General features: G+C 40.2%; 2 protein-coding genes across 3 annotated transcripts; one reads left to right on the forward strand and one right to left on the reverse strand.

Annotated features, from left to right (window-relative positions):
• Positions 1-501: 501 nt before the first annotated feature.
• Positions 502-8,142, forward strand: LOC109957301 (pre-mRNA-processing factor 39). The gene is made up of 15 exons (XM_020595070.1): positions 502-802; positions 1,663-1,913; positions 2,117-2,242; positions 2,377-2,495; positions 3,082-3,249; positions 3,596-3,782; positions 3,935-4,039; positions 4,506-4,623; positions 4,735-4,889; positions 5,052-5,178; positions 5,720-5,991; positions 6,354-6,534; positions 6,639-6,717; positions 6,881-7,046; positions 7,220-8,142. Exons 1-15 carry the CDS (start codon positions 745-747, stop codon positions 7,289-7,291), a joined length of 2,184 nt encoding a protein of 727 aa, XP_020450726.1. The 5' UTR covers positions 502-744; the 3' UTR covers positions 7,292-8,142.
• A 153-nt stretch (positions 8,143-8,295) lies between these two features.
• Positions 8,296-13,687, reverse strand: ubxn1 (UBX domain protein 1). 2 transcript variants are annotated; one of them, XM_020595051.1, is made up of 10 exons: positions 13,590-13,687; positions 12,966-13,030; positions 12,812-12,865; positions 12,534-12,661; positions 11,206-11,296; positions 10,817-11,008; positions 10,223-10,274; positions 9,987-10,106; positions 9,647-9,830; positions 8,296-8,886 (listed from the first exon to the last, which is right to left on the reverse strand). In XM_020595051.1, exons 2-10 carry the CDS (start codon positions 13,022-13,024, stop codon positions 8,846-8,848), a joined length of 921 nt encoding a protein of 306 aa, XP_020450707.1. In that variant the 5' UTR covers positions 13,025-13,030; positions 13,590-13,687; the 3' UTR covers positions 8,296-8,845. The 2 variants fall into 2 exon arrangements, with proteins under 2 accessions (XP_020450707.1, XP_020450716.1); XM_020595060.1 differs by lacking the exon at positions 13,590-13,687 and adding an exon at positions 13,273-13,360.
• Between the last annotated feature and the right edge of the window lie 4,038 nt (positions 13,688-17,725).

The raw sequence follows: 17,725 nt of genomic DNA on the forward strand, positions 1-17,725 counted from the left end.
ATGTAACTCACGATAAAAACGACTGTAGAAAACACTGATGGGCTGCTACCAAAGATTCTTACATGCAAGAAAAGGTGAGAATTGCCAATAAAACCGCCCACCATTGTTGTATTTGACAAACGGTCCAAAAAATGATTAGTAGCGAATCTGTGTATTCTCTCTTCAGTCCAATGGGAAATCGGATAATGAAAAAACGTCTACATTTTCAATTTTTAAAATAAAAAAAGGAAAAGGCCTTTTTGCTTATTTATCTGACAAAATAAGTAGTTTTTAATTGAAGTTAAAGTTTGAATGAGGAAAGTAGAATTGGGTGGTTAATGTGCTCATTTGACTTTTTCTGTCTTCATGTAAAAATCGTCAGAAGGGGCGCGTAAAAGCGTGGCTTGGAGTTTTCACAGTAAAAGCTCCGTTGTGTTGCTCAGCACTTCAGGAGAGTCTCCACCGAATGCAAGGATGGCTTGGAGTTTTCACAGTAAAAGCTCAGTTGTGTTGCTCAGCACTTCAGGAGAATCTCCACCGAACGCAAGGGCTCAGGGCATGATGGGAGACGCCGGTGCTCACCTGATCTGAGAGACGATTGGTGTAGATGCTGGATTAACAACATGATGCTTTATACAAACTTATCATTTCTCGTATAATAGCAGCGATTGTGATTTTATTAGTTGGTAGTTGCGCTATGAAGGTTTCTGTTGTGATTTGTTCCTCTTGTCGCATTTCAATGACGTCATTTAGACGTTGTCCATCATGGCGGAGGTAGGTTGCGAGGAGATGAGCGGCAATGGGGAGCTTGAGGAGTCTTCAGGTAACGTTAGTTTGATTAACATCACTGAATTTACAGTACATGGTTATGTGCCGCTTTGCGGATATAGTTGAACTTTGGTTTCATTTTCCGATATTGTGAATGACAGATTCAAGTGGACTTGGAGCTTTTTGAGCTAGGCTAGGCTAACGTGATTTCAACTGCAGGCACCACGAAACAGCACGGTTTCCTGTAAACTAACTTTAACTAACCTACCTTCTCATATTTAACAAAGTGGTTTGGAACTGTTTATCACAATCTAGCTGTATTACATCCACAACAACCCAAAGATAGTGGAGGTACTGATGTCTAAAGTCCGCACACTGAGCATACTACTACTTTACTGGAATGCATGATTTTTATGCATTGTTGTTTATGTTGCACTGAACATCTCAAACCTTTTTCCACGAAGCAGAGGAACTAGAATTGTTCATTACACCATCTTGCATTTATTTGAACAACAACCTTCTCCTATGGAGGTTCAGTGTAATTACAATAAGTGAATCCAACCTCCCAAAACAAACTGCTTGTCCAGTGCTGCTATTGAACTTGTTTGTTTTTATTTAGTCCAAAGTGAAGCCACCAATCCTCCTCACGAAGAGTGAAGATTAGGCTAAATAAAAGGAAAGGTTGAGGAAAGTCTAATATGTTAAAATGTTTAAGCAGGTGCTGTTGACAACATAGCTATCAGAAATATGAAGCAGTTGTTTTGTCTTAGTTCTTTGTGTTTGTGTTTTGATTTCCTTGTTGACAGGGATGTAGAGAGGGCAGGATGTGAGATTCTTGTGCAGTGTGTTTGTCACGATCAGAAGTACAAAAATTATTAGTTACTTGTTTGACAGTGACAATTCTCCCTTCCTCAGCCATGGAGGCTCCTGAGATCCCAGCACCTCCTCCAATCGAGATGGCTGAGATGTCAGAAGAGAACGGCAGTGCGACCATGGGCTCTGAGGCTCCTGTGGGCCCTGATCCTGCTTCCTTCTCCATCCCTCCAGTTGCAGAGGATGAAGATGGGGAACTGCCTGCTGACTTTGAGCGTCTGTGGAAGGCTGCCCATGACAATCCTCAAGACTTCACCAGCTGGACCGATCTGCTACAATACTGCGAGCAAGAGGTGTGTGGAAAGACTGAGGATAACCAGTGGTACTTAGATTTAAAAAAGTCAGAAACCATCATATTGTCACTCTGTAATGATGTATTACCATCTCTGTAATATTGACTTCTAGCAAACTGATAAGGCTGTACAAGATCTTTGGCCAGAAAACTTGCTGCAGGCTCATGTAATATTTGGACTTAACTTTTCTTTCCTTTGCCCAGAGTCACATCACAGCGTCACGCAGGGCACTAGTGGCCTTTCTGGCTCGTTACCCACTCTGCTATGGCTATTGGAAGAAATTTGCTGACCTGGAGCGCCGTGCAGGATACAACAACAAAGCAGAAGAGGTAAAGCAGGAGAGTTCCTTCTTTTGTACCTCTATGAATAATTTTAAGTGCGATTTGTAAGTGTTTTTTTTTTTTTTTTTTTTTTTTAATGAGTGAGCTAATGTAATATTAGTGGTTGTGGTGTGGTGTGTTAGGTGTGTGTACAGGGCCTTCAGGCAATCCCTCTGAGTGTAGATCTGTGGATCCACTACATCAATCTGCTGCTGGGAACACTGGACATGAACCTGCCTGAGTCGCCCAAGCGGATTCGCAGGTAGAAAAACACTTGAACACACACGCACGCGTTTAAGACTTGTTGTTAATAGTCCCCATACATCCAGAATTTGCCTTTTCTGCTTCAAGAGCACCCTTTTTTAACCACAGTTTATTGTAAATTAGGTCCTCTAGTGCTGAGTACAGTTTAGTGAGCATATGGTTATTGTAATAAAGCTGAAGAAAAGAATAAGGGGGGAAATGCAGATAAGCTGGTGATCATGAGCTAGAATCCCATTTATTTTATCTTTTTTTCCTGTAAATGTTACATAAGTTATTTTTACAGGATGAACTTTTCTAAAGTTGATGACAGATAAACTATTCTATTCTGTTCCTACTTTAAATGCACATGTTTTCCTATTTCTTGTTGACTTACAGGCACATTGAGAGCCTCTGTACCAGAGGCAAATTCCTTGTGTGTTTTAACATATTTGGACAATACACGCGATTTTGAAGATACACTGTTAATTCCTTTTTATGACAACTCTATCAATACACTCTTGTTTGATCTGTCCTTGATTTTTAGTCTGAATGAGATTTGGTACAGACAGAAGTTTGCAAAATGCTATGTTTTACTGATTACTCAGTGTGTTCGAGGACGCGGTTGCGGCAGCAGGTCTAGATTTCCACTCAGACCGCCTTTGGGATCTGTATGTTGAGTGGGAGAAGGAGCAGGGGAACATGAGGAATGCTGCCGCCGTCTTGGACAGAGTCCTCAAAGTCCCCACCCAGCTCTACAACACACACTATGACAAGTAAGACCACAAACACCCACCAAGTAGCACCCAACCAGAATTTCATTATGTACATTAATGAAACAAAATACTGATGTAAAATGCATTATTATCAGTACCAGGTTTACTATTGTAGTAAGTGTTATTTTTAGTTGATGTCATCTCTTTTATTCTACCTCCATTCAGAGACATGAAAGTGATGATGCAATGTTTCTGTATCTCAGATTTGTTTTTATTTAAACATTTTTAAGGAGAGCATTAAATCAATATGCTATTGTAATCTTTTGCATACTCTCTTCTTACTTGAACACCTCATCTCTTTTTCTTCTTTCACATTACTCTTGTCTTCCCTCCTGCCCTCTATCAGATTCAAGGAGCACCTGAGCAGCCACGAGCCCAAACAGGTGCTTTCCCCGGAGGAGTATGAGGAGCTGAGGATGTTGTGCCGCCAGAGCCAGAAGGCAGAGTGTGCCGAACAGGCCCAGGAGGAGGAGGAGGAGGAGGAGAGGCCGCCGGGAGAAGAAGAGCCCACCACCCTGGAAGGAACAGACACAGTGAGTAACATCCGGCTGCCTCACACTCACCCAGAGTGGATTTCAGCATGAAGTGTAATGAGAAAAATAAAGGTGTTTAAATTCAAGAGATAAGTAAATGTTAACATTGTCACATACATGTTTTTTTTTTATCATTTCTCTTCTGTGTTTAGGAGGAACTGATGCAGAAGATCAGGGAACAAGTGTTGGTACGCAGGGATAAAGTTTACCAGGACAACGAGGGAGAGGTGCGCAACAGATGGCACTATGAAGATGCTGTGAGTTTGTTTCCTCTTTCTATACAACTCTACATTATTGTTACTCTCATTGTCTTGTGTTTTTCCTGACTTTCCTGTTCATTTACTTTTTTGTTTTGTTTCTTTTTTTGTAACTCATATCAAAATGATTTTGCTCTGAGTGAAGGGCTGGGTACCATTTGAAATGTTAGATACCTGTGCTTTGGTAGCATTGGAAGAATTGTATTGATAACTTACTTTGACCAGTAACAACACATTTTTTAGTTTTGGCAAAAGAAGCCAAGCTCCAAAACCAGTGATGCATTGAAAAAGTTAATATTTAATGGTCTTGCTTCCTAAATTAACAATTCTAGAAATTTAACAATACATTATTTGGCTCTATTACTGTTTTGTTGTTTGGTTTAAATTCTTTGGTTACACACTTTAATTAAATTGCACAGCTCTTTACATCTGCAGTCTTCTCTCCCTTTTCGTGTCCTTTCTGCAGATCAAGCGGCCCTACTTCCATGTCAAACCACTCGACAGACATCAGCTGCGAGCCTGGCACTCCTATCTGGACTGGGAGATTGCTCAGCTGAGCGAGGACACTAAAGACCCCAACCAAGGTGACTACATGATGAAGATGCTGTCATTTGTCACCTTTATCTCTGTGGTGTCTGGAGTTTGTGAAAACATGTAAAAGCATCTGCAGTTTTGACACCATTGTGCCCTATTAGATCCAAACCAGGCAGCCACAGAAGGGTCAGAGGTCATGACCCAGCCTCAGGAACGATTAGAGGATGCAGCAGTTGCCCACGATGACCACAGGGTTCGTATCCTCTATGAGCGCTGCTTGATTGCCTGTGCTCTGTATGAGGAGTTCTGGACCAGGGTAAGAAAAAGTGTGTTTGTGTGCAACATATTTACAGGAACGTTACACAAGAGAATATTTGAATCCTTGTGAGTCTAAAGTCTAGATTAAAAGTACAAGTTTGAATGTACATATAGATGATCACCGGTGTGTGTCTGTTTAACGTGCTGGTGTGGTGTTCAGTATGTTCAGTACCTGGAGCCGCAGAGTGTGGACGAGGCCCGAGCCGTTTACAGAAGAGCCTGTGAGATCCACCTGATATACAAGCCCAACATCCACATGCAGTGGGCCACCTTTGAGGAGAGGCACGGTACGACAGCACATGCACCCACTGTACAGACACAGCTTTATTCAGGACTGTTAAAGTTATGCTGTGATGCATTCAGTGAAATAGATGCTAACAGATTCTGTGATAGCTCACAAGTAAATGAGACAAATTAGGGGCCTAATACCCGTTTTACATCATGTTCACCTGTGTATTTGTGCAGCCATAACACAGGACAGGCGAGAGAACAGCCTGTTAAATATAAACCTGTTCTACTACTACTGATTTTAGTGTTTATACTAAGCCTTAAATCTATTTCAGTTAAATTGGCTGCATTTGTAGGCCTGTAGGCTATGATGTTGTATTAAAAATCATTGTATAGAAAGGCTTTCTAATATTTATTCTTCTCCATATATTTATATGAGTAGATACATACATAAGGCAGTCCATTGTGAAAACATTGCTTCAAAACTTACTGTAGATTTGAGGCAACACATCAGTCCTTAAACAAAACTATTACAGATGTTTGTATTCCACATTCTGTAGGATTCTCGCTCATTATTAAAAGCTCTATTTTCTCCATCAGGGGACTTAACTGGGGCTCGGCGAGTGTTGGAGACTCTGGAGCAAAATCTGCCAGGTCTGGCGGTGGTCCGTCTCCGCAGGGCTGCTCTGGAGAGGCGAGCGGGCCAGCTGGACCGATCGGAGGCCTTGCTCCTGGAGGCGGTGGCCGAATCCAAAGAGAAGCCCACGTTGCACGCTTTCTACTCAATCAAGCTGGCTCGTCTGTTGCTGAAACTTGGCAGGAACCCCAGCAGAGCACGCAGAGTTTTACATGAGGCGCTGGAGATTAGTCCGGTGAGATAACGAATATTCAGATATTTCATCCATTAACACGGTCACAGGCTTTTGATCAGTGTCCTCTCACCTTATAATATCCTGGATAATGTCCATAACATTGCTGATAACTGAAAATGTGATCACATAAAACTGTCATTTCCATATGGTTTTAACACTTTTACATTTTTCTGCCTCTTGATCAGCACCACATTGTTATATTTGTGCTCCACACTTTTATATTCTTTGTAACAAATACTTTGTGTTGTACCAGCACATGAAAAATAAGCACCTACATGTTTGTGCCTTAACTAAAAAGCCAGAAGATGGAACTTCAGACAGATACAAACTTTGAAGTTTATAATTGCCCCCATCTTCCTCAGGATAATGATAAACTGCACTTGAACCTGTTGGAGCTGGAGGTGTCAGGAGACCCCTGGGCCTCAGCTGAGGCAGTGCAGGAGTGTGTGACACGAGCCCTGGCAGCTCCTCTCGCCCCACACACCAAGATCCTCTTCTCACAGAGAGGCCTACAGTTCACAGAGGGATATTTTTATACACTACACTTATTTTAAATGCCATTGCTCATATAAAACCTGATGTTGCCTAACAAACAGTTCACAGTCTCTGACCTGAATGTTGTCCTTCACTGCCTGTCTCTGTCCTCGGCAGTGTGTTGTCTGTCTATGAAGGACACCAGAAACTGATGACGGAGTTGGGCGGAACAAAGAGAGGAGCAGAGAATGGGTGAGAGGGGGAAGAAAACTTACTCAGTGTTGAGTTCAAATGTTTCTTAACTGGCAGTATTTAATATATAATAGAGGGTCATAGTATTTTGTCTGATTGACCCCATTTTAAGACAAATGCAATTTGAAGATCTGCATTTAATCAGTAATAATTTGATTTTTAGGGATGAGGATGCAGAGAAGCTGATCAAAAGTGAGGATGGCTCTGCTGTGGCCACACATGTCCCTCCCACCATGCCTCACGTTCCCATCACCACGCCGCCGCCTCCTGTGATGGGTGCTGACATGAGCGCACAGGCCGGCTATGGGGGATATAGCAGCTGGTACCAGGTACGATTGAGGTTTTAACACATTTGGAAAATAGATTATTCAGATGAAAAACAATTTTTGGAAATCTATAATTGAACCGATATGCCTTGAATGACTTAGAGGTTTTGGGTTAGGATGGATGTGTTCTGAAAAGGACACATTAAGATTGTGTTCTGTTTGTGATTTGTGTCCAGCAACCTCAGTACGGCAGCTACGGCTACCAGAACACTTGGAACTACAACCAGGGCTACTATCCTCCCAGCTAAAGACAGCAGCAGTGATTGTGGCACCCAAAAAAAAAAAGACCCAGGATGACTTCTCAGCTGAGCAGCAAACTGAACCATGTGTGTCCTCCTGGTCCAGTACTGCTAAAATGAATCCCAGCATCGTTTCCTCTTCATTCTTCCTCCGAGTTACCTCACTGTCCTGGATTTGTGAAAATAACAGGCTGGAATCAAGCTCTTCTAACATATATCATTTCAGAGTTGATTCTGAGGTGGAAAAATGAGGAAAGGAAACAGAGGCGGCCATTCTCAGTGCATCAGTGTCTGCATTTTAATCAGAACTATTTTTGTATTTGTTTGCAAGCTGACCCCTCTGCTCATGTTTCTAAGTCTAGTTTATCCAGTTTTAAAGGTAATGTATGATTGACATTTTGTACCATTCCACACAGTAGACTGTTTTTTTTAATGTATATAAAGGTGTTTTATAGTGTCACAGCTGATCTCTTCTGTGTTGTCTATATATAATTTCTTTTGCATGAAATAGTTGCTTTGATAGGGGAATGTTCATATTTTAGCAATGTATCACTGCCTTCTTCAGTGCTTTATGATGAAAACAGGAGTGCTCACCCTACCTATCCAATGGACTTTTGCTCCTGTGTCTTCTTAAATAACTTGATTAGTTTGGTAATCAGACTATCAAAGCAGCTACTAAAAACATTTTTATATCAAATTACACTGTGGAAGCAGTCACTCTTAGTGAACCTATAGAGAATTATCACCTGAATCTGCAGCTCCCCTCAGTGTTACAGTGAGTTTCACCTCTTTTCTTTTTTTTTTATCTGTCTGGCCCACAAGCTTACCATTTTGATTTATTGCTCTCATAGGGTTGTTTTCGGCTGCAGCTGTTTTCAGTGAAAAAGCTTTAAAATGTTCCTTGTACACTACCCGCTCAGCAGTCACAAGAATATAGCATATGAACAGGTTGTCTTAAGGAAAGTCTTGTGTGATTTTTAGAAAATTCAGCCCACTATCACAGTTGTCCAAGTCAGCTTTATTGTAAGTATATTCTTGGTGATTACATAGACATAACTTATTTAAAAAAAAAACTGGCAAAGTAGAATGTCAAAAACAGAGGAAGATCACAGGGGTTAAATTTTAGGTTCTTTCAGAACCTGTTGAGTAGGTCTTGTGGGGTAGATTTATATGTAGGGATCAGGATAAATTTGAACCATTTTCTTCTGTGTTGTTTTGATAAATGTTGTTGAAGCAGTATCAGTCAGAAGCCAGTTATCTTCACTTAGCTCTTAATTGGTAAAGGTCATTGGTGTTTGCACTGAGCTGGACAATCTAGCCAGTAACATCAGCCCACAATGTCACAGCGCTGCAATCAGTCTGGAAAAATCAAACCATTTTCATACAACCTTTTTAATCTTTAGAGCTTTTACACATCACCTGAATGCAGCCTCAAGCCTACATCTGTACTTTAGTTCAGGTAGCTGGCTTATGAGTGATACTAAAAGGTGGCAACCCTATTCCTGGTGTCTCTGGTGTTGTGGTTGAAGTGGCGAGGTAGGCTCACAGCAGATCCTCCTGATCTCACTTTTTAGTAACAACAAGTACAGCTGAAGGCACCAAACCTACAAAGGCAGAATGGAAAATTGGGGAAAAGGTCAGATACAGTCCGTGATGTGTGATTCTCTAAGAATGATGCAAGTCCTTTCAATTATGAATTAATGTCTACAATACTGCACAACAAGGAAACTAGAATCCATGATCAGAGGTTTTCAGAGTGTAATCCCCATGTTTGATCAGGTTAATTGTGATCCTGTTGACACCTGGTTTAAACATGACCTGCATCTGAATATGTTATGTAGATAATGACATCTGATCACGAGCTGTTTTCATTCATGATGATAATTAATGTGCATTTTGGTTGTATCGATTCTGCCAACACTTACTGGCTCTCACTGATACACAAATAAGGAAGGTGGAGCTGGTGCACTTGTAAGACCTGATGCATTGCTTCTTTTCTTATGAGTGTCATAGTTGTAGTTCATATGTTTTGGATAGGCACAGTTTCTTTTCCAAGCTGCACAGACTGCATTCACACCTGGATGAGAGCTGATCAGAGTGTGAACCAGACCACCTTCACAAATAGTGTAATCGATTGTATCACACTCCAGTCACAGTGCGTTCTGCGTGCATTTTAACATTCAGATCACATGTAAATATCAGGTGTAAACAGTACATTTCACATACAAGATCATTTTAAGAGACTTCTTGCTGCAGAATTTTGACTAAGTTCTGTAAATGGAACAGGATGAAATAAACTTTTTTCCCCCCCTACATTATACAGCGGCATGTGATCGCTCTTCAGTTTCATGACCCCCTGCTCACCCAGCTCTTTGAGGGGCTTCTCCATGTCCAGGTCGGTGTAGACGTGGCGGGGATAAGGTGACAGCAGCGTGAATTCCTGACCCTCAGGTGTGTTGCCATTCATCTGCACATAGACATGCACAGCCGCCAGCGGCTCCTGGGCCTTGAAGACTGTGTTGATGGTGGAGCCGTCCAGCAGACGGACCTTTACAGTAAGGAAGAGGACAGGAGAAGTTGTAATGGTTCCTAAATGTCTGTTCTGTTTAAGAGGGATCAGATTTAATTCTGTTCTAGTCAGTGCTATTCAGTGACTACAGTTGTTAAAGCACTAAAGATGCAAACAAATGACTGAGGGATATACCTGTATCCTGGACTCATCATACTCCTTAGTGGGTGGAGGACCCTGACTGGTGGGTGATGAAGGGCTGGGCTCAGCAGGCTGAGACGATGCGGCTGTGCCTGGGGGTCCGCTGCCTCCAAACTAAACAGTAAGAAAACAATCATCTAAATGATTGGTCCCAACAGAAAAGTTAATAGAGAGAAACAGGATAAGAACAAGAAAAACAGAAAACTGAACTACACCAATGACAGGGGCACCTTTTGCGCTCTCTCCTCTCTGTCTCGTGCTATCTTCTCTTTAACCCTTTGCCTGGCAAGAATAAAAACAACACACTTACAGTTCAAAGGATTCAGTGAAAGGTTTGTCACTTTGGTCCCAGCTCCTGTGTTTCTGGATTTCCACCTGAATGTTCCCAAATTATAGTATTTCTGCTGTTCTCTAACTTTATTTCAAGAATAACTAGGGAGGCATTCTATCAGGTAGGTGATTTTATTTTTTTGTGGGATCTGCTGTGATTTGCTCGCCTCCTTCTATACCTCTGCACTGCTGCCCACATCTTTGATTTTTCAACAATCCATGAAGAATGAGTAATGATGTAAAAAATAAATACTATAGTCCGATTATCAGGGTAGTATTTTTGCCCTTTGTAAAATGTTCCCATTGGTCTTCCTGGAATACATTCAGTTGGGAAATCAAGAAAACACTTTAAAAGATGTGGAAACATCTTTTAATCATCAATATACTCTATCATTTTACTACAGCTTAAACATGATAAGCTGGTTAGTGTCCCATTAACCATTAGCTGAATCTACTTTTAATTTCACAGAAATGTGTCTTAATAAAGGTTTTACCTTGCCAGTTTGTCCTCCATCTTCTCTCTCCTACGCTGCTCAGTTAGCTTCTTCATTTCATCGTCCTGCAGTTTTTGGCGAATCTGCTGAAGCTCTTGGCCTTGCCTCCTCCTCAGCTTCTCCCTCTCCACCTCTTCTGCCCGCTCACGCTCTCTTCTCTCCGCCTGTTTCACCCGCATCAGCTCCTCTAACCTGAAAAACAGATATAGGCATCAGCTTATGTACCATTAATTTTACACTATTTAAAATTTTGCATGTTAAGTGTCTGTGTTTCCACATAATTTTTGACTGCTAGACCCTAACTGTTTCAGATTACAGTTTTGTAGATAAAGATTATACGACCAATGCACTATCATCATCAACAAAAGCTTCTGCATGCGTACTCTGACCTCTTAACTTGCTCACGTTTCTCCTCCTCTGTCATTGGCCGCTTTGCACCTGCACTGTCCTCACTGTAGCTGCTGTCCTCACCTGCTATCTCTGAAGCCAAAACAAATGCACATGAGAAGTGGAAGAAAAAGAAACAGAGGAAGAGAGAAACCTCAAGCACAAAACATTAACAGGTAACCAAACACACCTTGGTGGAAGTAATGCCAGTTAAAGAACAAAAACTGAAACCCCCAGAAGAATACAGAGCCAAAGAGACAAAAACATACCAGCTGATATATCATATTCTGGCAAGTTAACAGCGACTGCATCTTATTTTTACTAAGATGAATTTAGTGCTGGACATATATTCAGGTTTATATCACTATATGCTGATGTAGTCAATCTTTTCAGTCAAAAAAGTGTTAATGGATAAAATAAGTGATAAAACATTTGACAGTAGATAAGTTTATATTGTTTCATAGTATATACAGTCCTGGGCTGCCCTCTGGATTTCATCAAGTAGGTGACGGACAGAAGGATGCTGGCAAAACTAACATCCATCATGCATAACCCCTCCAATCCCCTGCACCACACAGTGGAGGCTCTGATCAGTTCTTTTAGCACAAGACTGCTACATCCCCAGTGCAAGAAGGAGCGTTACCTCCCCACAGCTATCAGACTGTACAATACATCAATGCAGTGATAAACTAGGTGAAATTATGAGGGACTATGTAATAGTCAACTGAGGTGCAATACTCAGCTCCTAGGGGTAAAATGTATTGTAAATATGCACAAGTGTAAAATCTTGTCCTTGATTTCTCTTGAATACTTTATATTGTCTTGTTTTAGGTATTTTTGAGTAGTTTTTCAGAGATCCTCATGGCTGAAATACAGGTATTTACCCCATTGTGGGATTAATTATGGGAGTTATATTCTTGTCCTTGATTTCTTGAATACTATATTTTGTCTTGTTCTTAGGTATTTAGATTTGTTCTCAGGGATTCATTGTGGGAGGATCATTCTTGTTCTTGATTGTCTCTCAAATACTATATTCTGTTTGGTTTTAGGTACTTTGGAATCTGTTTCTCAAGATATGTGTGTGGTGTTTGTTCTTATGGTGTTTTGTTGCTACTCTGTTGGAACACAGGAATTTCCTCATTGTGGGATCAATAAAGTCCTAGCCTACCTAGGGAACTATGCAAACATTTTACACACATTAAATGGCATACCATCTGAGAGGCGTCTGATCAGTCCCAAATTCATTCCACAGCATACCAAAGACCCCTAACATACAACCAAAACATTACCAGGGTCCTTCTTGCCCCCAAAAAGCACAGCACATCCTTACCTTCAGGGGTGTCTCCTAGTGTCGACTGATCTGTACTGGACTGGCTGTCTGCTTCTCCGCCCAGGACGTTTCCCACAGGCGGTACATAGGGCTCATCAATGTCTGGGTCATTCTCATGTTCCATTAACCTGAGGAAAGTGCATCACAGAGGAAAGACAAGGGCAATTACCAGGATTAAAAATATGTTGAAAATGAGAAGCACTAGCTGGTTTCTCCTGGGAGTGGCGAGCTGGACTGATTAAACTGATGATGTTTATTCATGTGTGTGTTACACTCACCAGTCCATGGCTTGTTCTATCCCCTGGTTTCCTGTGTTGGCCACTGCCTTCTCCCTGAAAACAACAACAAAAAGGGGCAAAGAGTCTGATTTTATCTTAAACCAGTTTCAAATCTGAGAGCTATGTTAATCATGATTAATTTGGTGTCACTTACGCTCTGTTTCTATCAAAACCCATCTCTAGCAGACTCTCTAGTGTTGGTAACTCTGCCATTTTGACCTGTAACAGATTGTAACTAAAGATTTATCATCCTTCAGTGTTACTCTATTGTTATTTGCCGTTAATAAAAGGTAGGTCACAACAATGGACCCAGCATGCTTCTAATAACTTCAGTTAACGCTAACTTAAATTACTATCTAAAATCAATGCAAGAGCTCGTTACTTTATTTTAGCTCAGTTAATGTAAAGGGGGTATATTGCCATTGAAGTCAGACACTAACACTAATGGTAACAAATATTACCCTTTCTTTAACTAGTAGCTTGGCAAAACACTGCTAACCACAGGTTAACTGTTGTTATTCAATATCATAGCTAAAGTTGTACTGAGAGCTAAAATTGGTGTTTATGTAGCTAACGGCCAAAATGCGAAAGCTAGCTGGGAAGTCTCGTTCGCTAGCATGATTAAAAACGACCAGGGACTCTAATAAGCTATTCACCACATTAGCTTGTTAATGTAACTTTGTATGTTACACGTAGAAGCACACAGAAGTGTTATTTCTATATCCCATAGAGGTCATATCAGCTAATATACTCAAGAAGACATTAGTGAGCTACTCACACATCAACCAACGCCGCTTCAGCAGTACGGGAACTCATAAAGGTCAAATACTAAAGCACGAGAAACGCGCCTTTATAAATAATACAGTTAAGTATGCAATATATTATATTATGAAGTAAATACTAACTGCTGCTGTAAAATAAATGTGGCTTAAATATATGTTGCTTCATTCAGAAATGTAGCTGCATTAATGGCAATTCTCCGGTTGATGACTAATCACCTTAAAATTGTACTTCAATGTAGAACTTGGGTAAATGTAACTGCTGTGTTACTTTGCTCCGCTGCAGTGATTTGTATTTTTTTATAAATATTTTCAGGTTACTACTCTTATAAACCAGCACCACAACCAAAGTACATTTGCAGAGCAAATATGGATTTGCTTTCACTTTTGTTTTCAAAAAGATTTAGTTTTATTACTTTGTATGTAAATATGTTAAATGTATCTTCTTGTTATGACTAACCAGTTGTGAGAAAGCACATGTTCCCCTTGTGTTTTAATTGACTGAGAAAATTATTATTCAAGTTAACAATCTTTGCAGAGACAAAACAGCTACAAAAAAGAAAACTCACTGTTTGAGTTGTATTTGAGGTGAGCTTTTCCATGAAAATGTAAAAATTCTTCTGCCAAAGTAAAATAGACATCACTACTTACTACAGTTATGTTTTCAAAGTGCATTACTCACACTAGTCTTCTTCAAAGTCCAAATGTGTTTAACTAAATTGAAGTTGTTTCCTTCTAGGCTTTCAGGCTAATGATAAATGCAATCGGACAGTTCGGATTATGCTGCCGGCTCAGATGCAATTGTTACTATTACATGAAACAATGTCTAAATTAATATAATATTTTTTGGGGGGACCTTTAGGGTAAATTATGTGCCAATTACACATATTTAAACAATTTAAAATAAATCCAACAGGTTCTTTGTTTATTATAGTGAAAGTAAAAAAGAACAGGAAGTGTTTAACTTACACTTCTTGAGTGCATCACTTGTGAAAAATGGTCTGTCCATTTTGATATTTAATTAGTTCATTTGAACTGCCTCTGCCTCACATGAGGTATATTTCTATATAATGTTTGAAAATATGAAAGCATAGGTAGGAGGCATTGAATGCCTGAAAAAGTGTAAAGGGACCAATCTAGAGTGTTTTGAGAAATACGGTATTGACTGCTCTATCTTGTATGATTCTATCCCATCGTCATGTGCCTGTATTTGGTCAAAGAGAATGAAGTTTTATGGGCTTGAATCAGTTACATATTTACTGTTAGTGTAATGATTAATTTTTTCTCTCCCCTGTGTAGTCTTAAACAGCCATCTTTCAGGCGTCTGCCATTAGTTGGGGACAGACTCCAGTCTGCTCACATCTGTCTTCTCTTCTTTTTAAAAATCTTGCACATTAACTGCTTTTCTCAACAACTTACCATCTGTTTGTTTGACTTGCTTTTTCTCACACTTCCACATGTTTCACATCTCCTCATTTGGCCGTTTTTCTGTTTTCTGCCTGTGCTTTCAAAATTAATGACTAAAGTGAGTCTTGTTTCCAGCATTTACTTGGTGAGTATGAAACTTTTAGATATACTTTAATTAATGAATTTAAAATTTGTAATCAAAAAATCAGTTTTACTTTGTAATATATCAGTTACATGACATTTAATTTGTAAACCAGAGAACAGTTCTAGTTTGCATTTGCTCTAGAGTTATCCTGCAATGACTTTTGTATTTTGAATTGATTAAATGTGCCTCTACTCTGCAAACATCTTGAGAAAGTAATCACCACAAGTAAATTAATTTTGTTAGATCAGTAAAAAACCCAATCACAAATTACCCTTTGGCCAATTTTGCTGCCTCATTTGAAGTGAACGGCTATAAAGACAGACACAACATGGCTATTAAAGAAATTTATGAAATTAGTAACAACTGAATTAAGCTCCACATGCTTCCTGATTGAGTTATTGGTTGTCAGGCAACAAACAGACTTTAATTATGTAAATTTGTTTTTTGGACGATTGTGTTTGATCCTAAATTAATTTGTACAGTTGCTAACAGTGCTAAAATCAACTTTTCACAATTAAATTCAGTGACAGATAGTCTAGAGTCTTCCTCCTCAATATGCTTGTGTCTGTTATAGCTGTCCATAAACCATATCAGCTGTTGTCAAGGGGAATCATAAGATTGACTGAAATATAATCTGTTAAGGATATGAAATTAAGATGTTAGGTTAACCTGACTCCGGTCAGAAGGCAAAGAGTCAACCATGTAGCTCAGAGTTATCGGGGACAGCATATACTGTGGCTAGGTGGACAAAGTCAAAGTACACAATAGGGGTGAAGGTCTCTTTAGTATACCCTTAAATTGCTTTATGACTCTGTTTTTTTCAACAAAAGGAGAAGGTTACGGGTCAAAGTTCAGTCAGTATAAGCTAAGGGAGGATCTGGGAAACTAGGAAGATGAGGTGCACATAAGGAAACAGTGGACACTCCTCTTTACTTCTTGAGTTCAAAGCCATATCAGTGACTACATGTAAAAGATTAATTTTAATAAAGACTAAAATGCATTTGCTAAAATGTCACTCCCTCTTAGCTCCCTCTTACAATTAAATTACCCTGATTTTATTGGTGTCATGAGGGTAACGTAATCTTAGAAGCAGTAAAGATGAGAACACATAAGGGTGTTTAGTAATCCTTTATTAGGTGTGGGTGGTGGCCATTATCACGAGTCTAGGGCATACAATCTGCAGTAAAATGGTTTGAATTCATGTAGTCAGTGAGGTCCAACCAAAAGAGGGCAGCATAATGTTACATGTCTGAAACTTTTACTACACTGCTGCCATGTAGTTCAAGTCTGCAGTATTATGAAATTATTTTTGAACCATTATTGAGATCTGGCATTTTAAGGTTATTGTATCACTAATTATTATCTTTGCCTCTTCTGGGGTCCTGAACACACATCAAAGGAAAGAAGAGAATGTTCATTTTACTTGTAAGACAATCACATTAATAATTTGCAGTCACACCACACAAATATTTCTATGCACTTAAACTAACCTTCATGTATTTGTCTCACTGACTTGTAGATGTCAGCAGAAAACCGTACATCCAGTCCTATGGTGAAATGAATACTACCACCTTCTCATGGTCTGTGAGTTCTGTCAGCTGTGTTGTTCCTGTGGGTCTCACCAGCTGTAACAGCATCTCCATTTGGAAGAACTCTGGCCTCCAGTGGAGATGCTGTTATCTGTGGAGGGACACCTCTTGTCATCAAAAAGTTGCTGGAACGCTGTAACTTACAGTTGACTTTCCAAAGTTGATGGTATGTATACGGTAACAGCTTCTAATTGTTGTTTCTCCACCGTCTAATAGTTGTTTTATTTTTATGCTTATTTCTGTGCAGCTTGTCTGTGTAGTAAAATAAAGGTAATTCTGTAAATCCTGTATGCCTCTCTGTTTTTCTGTTGTACTGTTTGCACAGAGAAAACAAAAATCATAAAAAGAATCAGAATCTTCTTTACTGGCCAGGTGTGTTGGACACAAGAAATTTTACTCTGGTACAGTGGCTCCTAGTGTGTATGTACAATGTTCTTCCATAAAGCAATGAGTAGACAAATAAACAAGGTAAGGTTCCTGTTTCAGGGTTCAGATTTGGTTTTAGGGTTCAGGGTGGAGTCAGGTTTAGGTCAGAGTAGGGGTTAGACATTTAGTTGTGATGGTTGAAGCCAAGGTAAGGGTTGGGGATGCCTTATGTCAGAGAGGGTCCTCACAAAGACAGCTGTACAAGTTTGTGTGTGTGTAAGCAATTTGATATCTTCTTCTTCTTTCTGTTGTTCCCGTTAGGGGTCACAACAGCGAATCTTCTGTTTCCACCTAACTCTATCCTCTAACTCTATCCTGTGCAAGCAATTTGATATAGCTATCTGAAGTCAAAACCTGGCTGGTTTTGACTGCGGTTTCCGTCCTGGCCGTGGAACACTGGACCAGCTCTATACCCTCTTCAGGGTGGTGGAGGGTTCATGGGAGTTTGCCCAACCAGTCCACATGTGTTTCGTGGATCTGGAGAAGGCATTCGACCGTGTCCCTCGCAGCGCCCTGTGGGGGGTGCTCCGGGAGTACGAGGTCCGGGGCCCTTTGCTAAGGGCCGTCC

The sequence above is a fragment of the Monopterus albus genome, unplaced genomic scaffold (genome assembly GCF_001952655.1).
Source record: "Monopterus albus unplaced genomic scaffold, M_albus_1.0 scaffold2.1, whole genome shotgun sequence".
Classification (NCBI taxonomy): domain Eukaryota; kingdom Metazoa; phylum Chordata; class Actinopteri; order Synbranchiformes; family Synbranchidae; genus Monopterus; species Monopterus albus.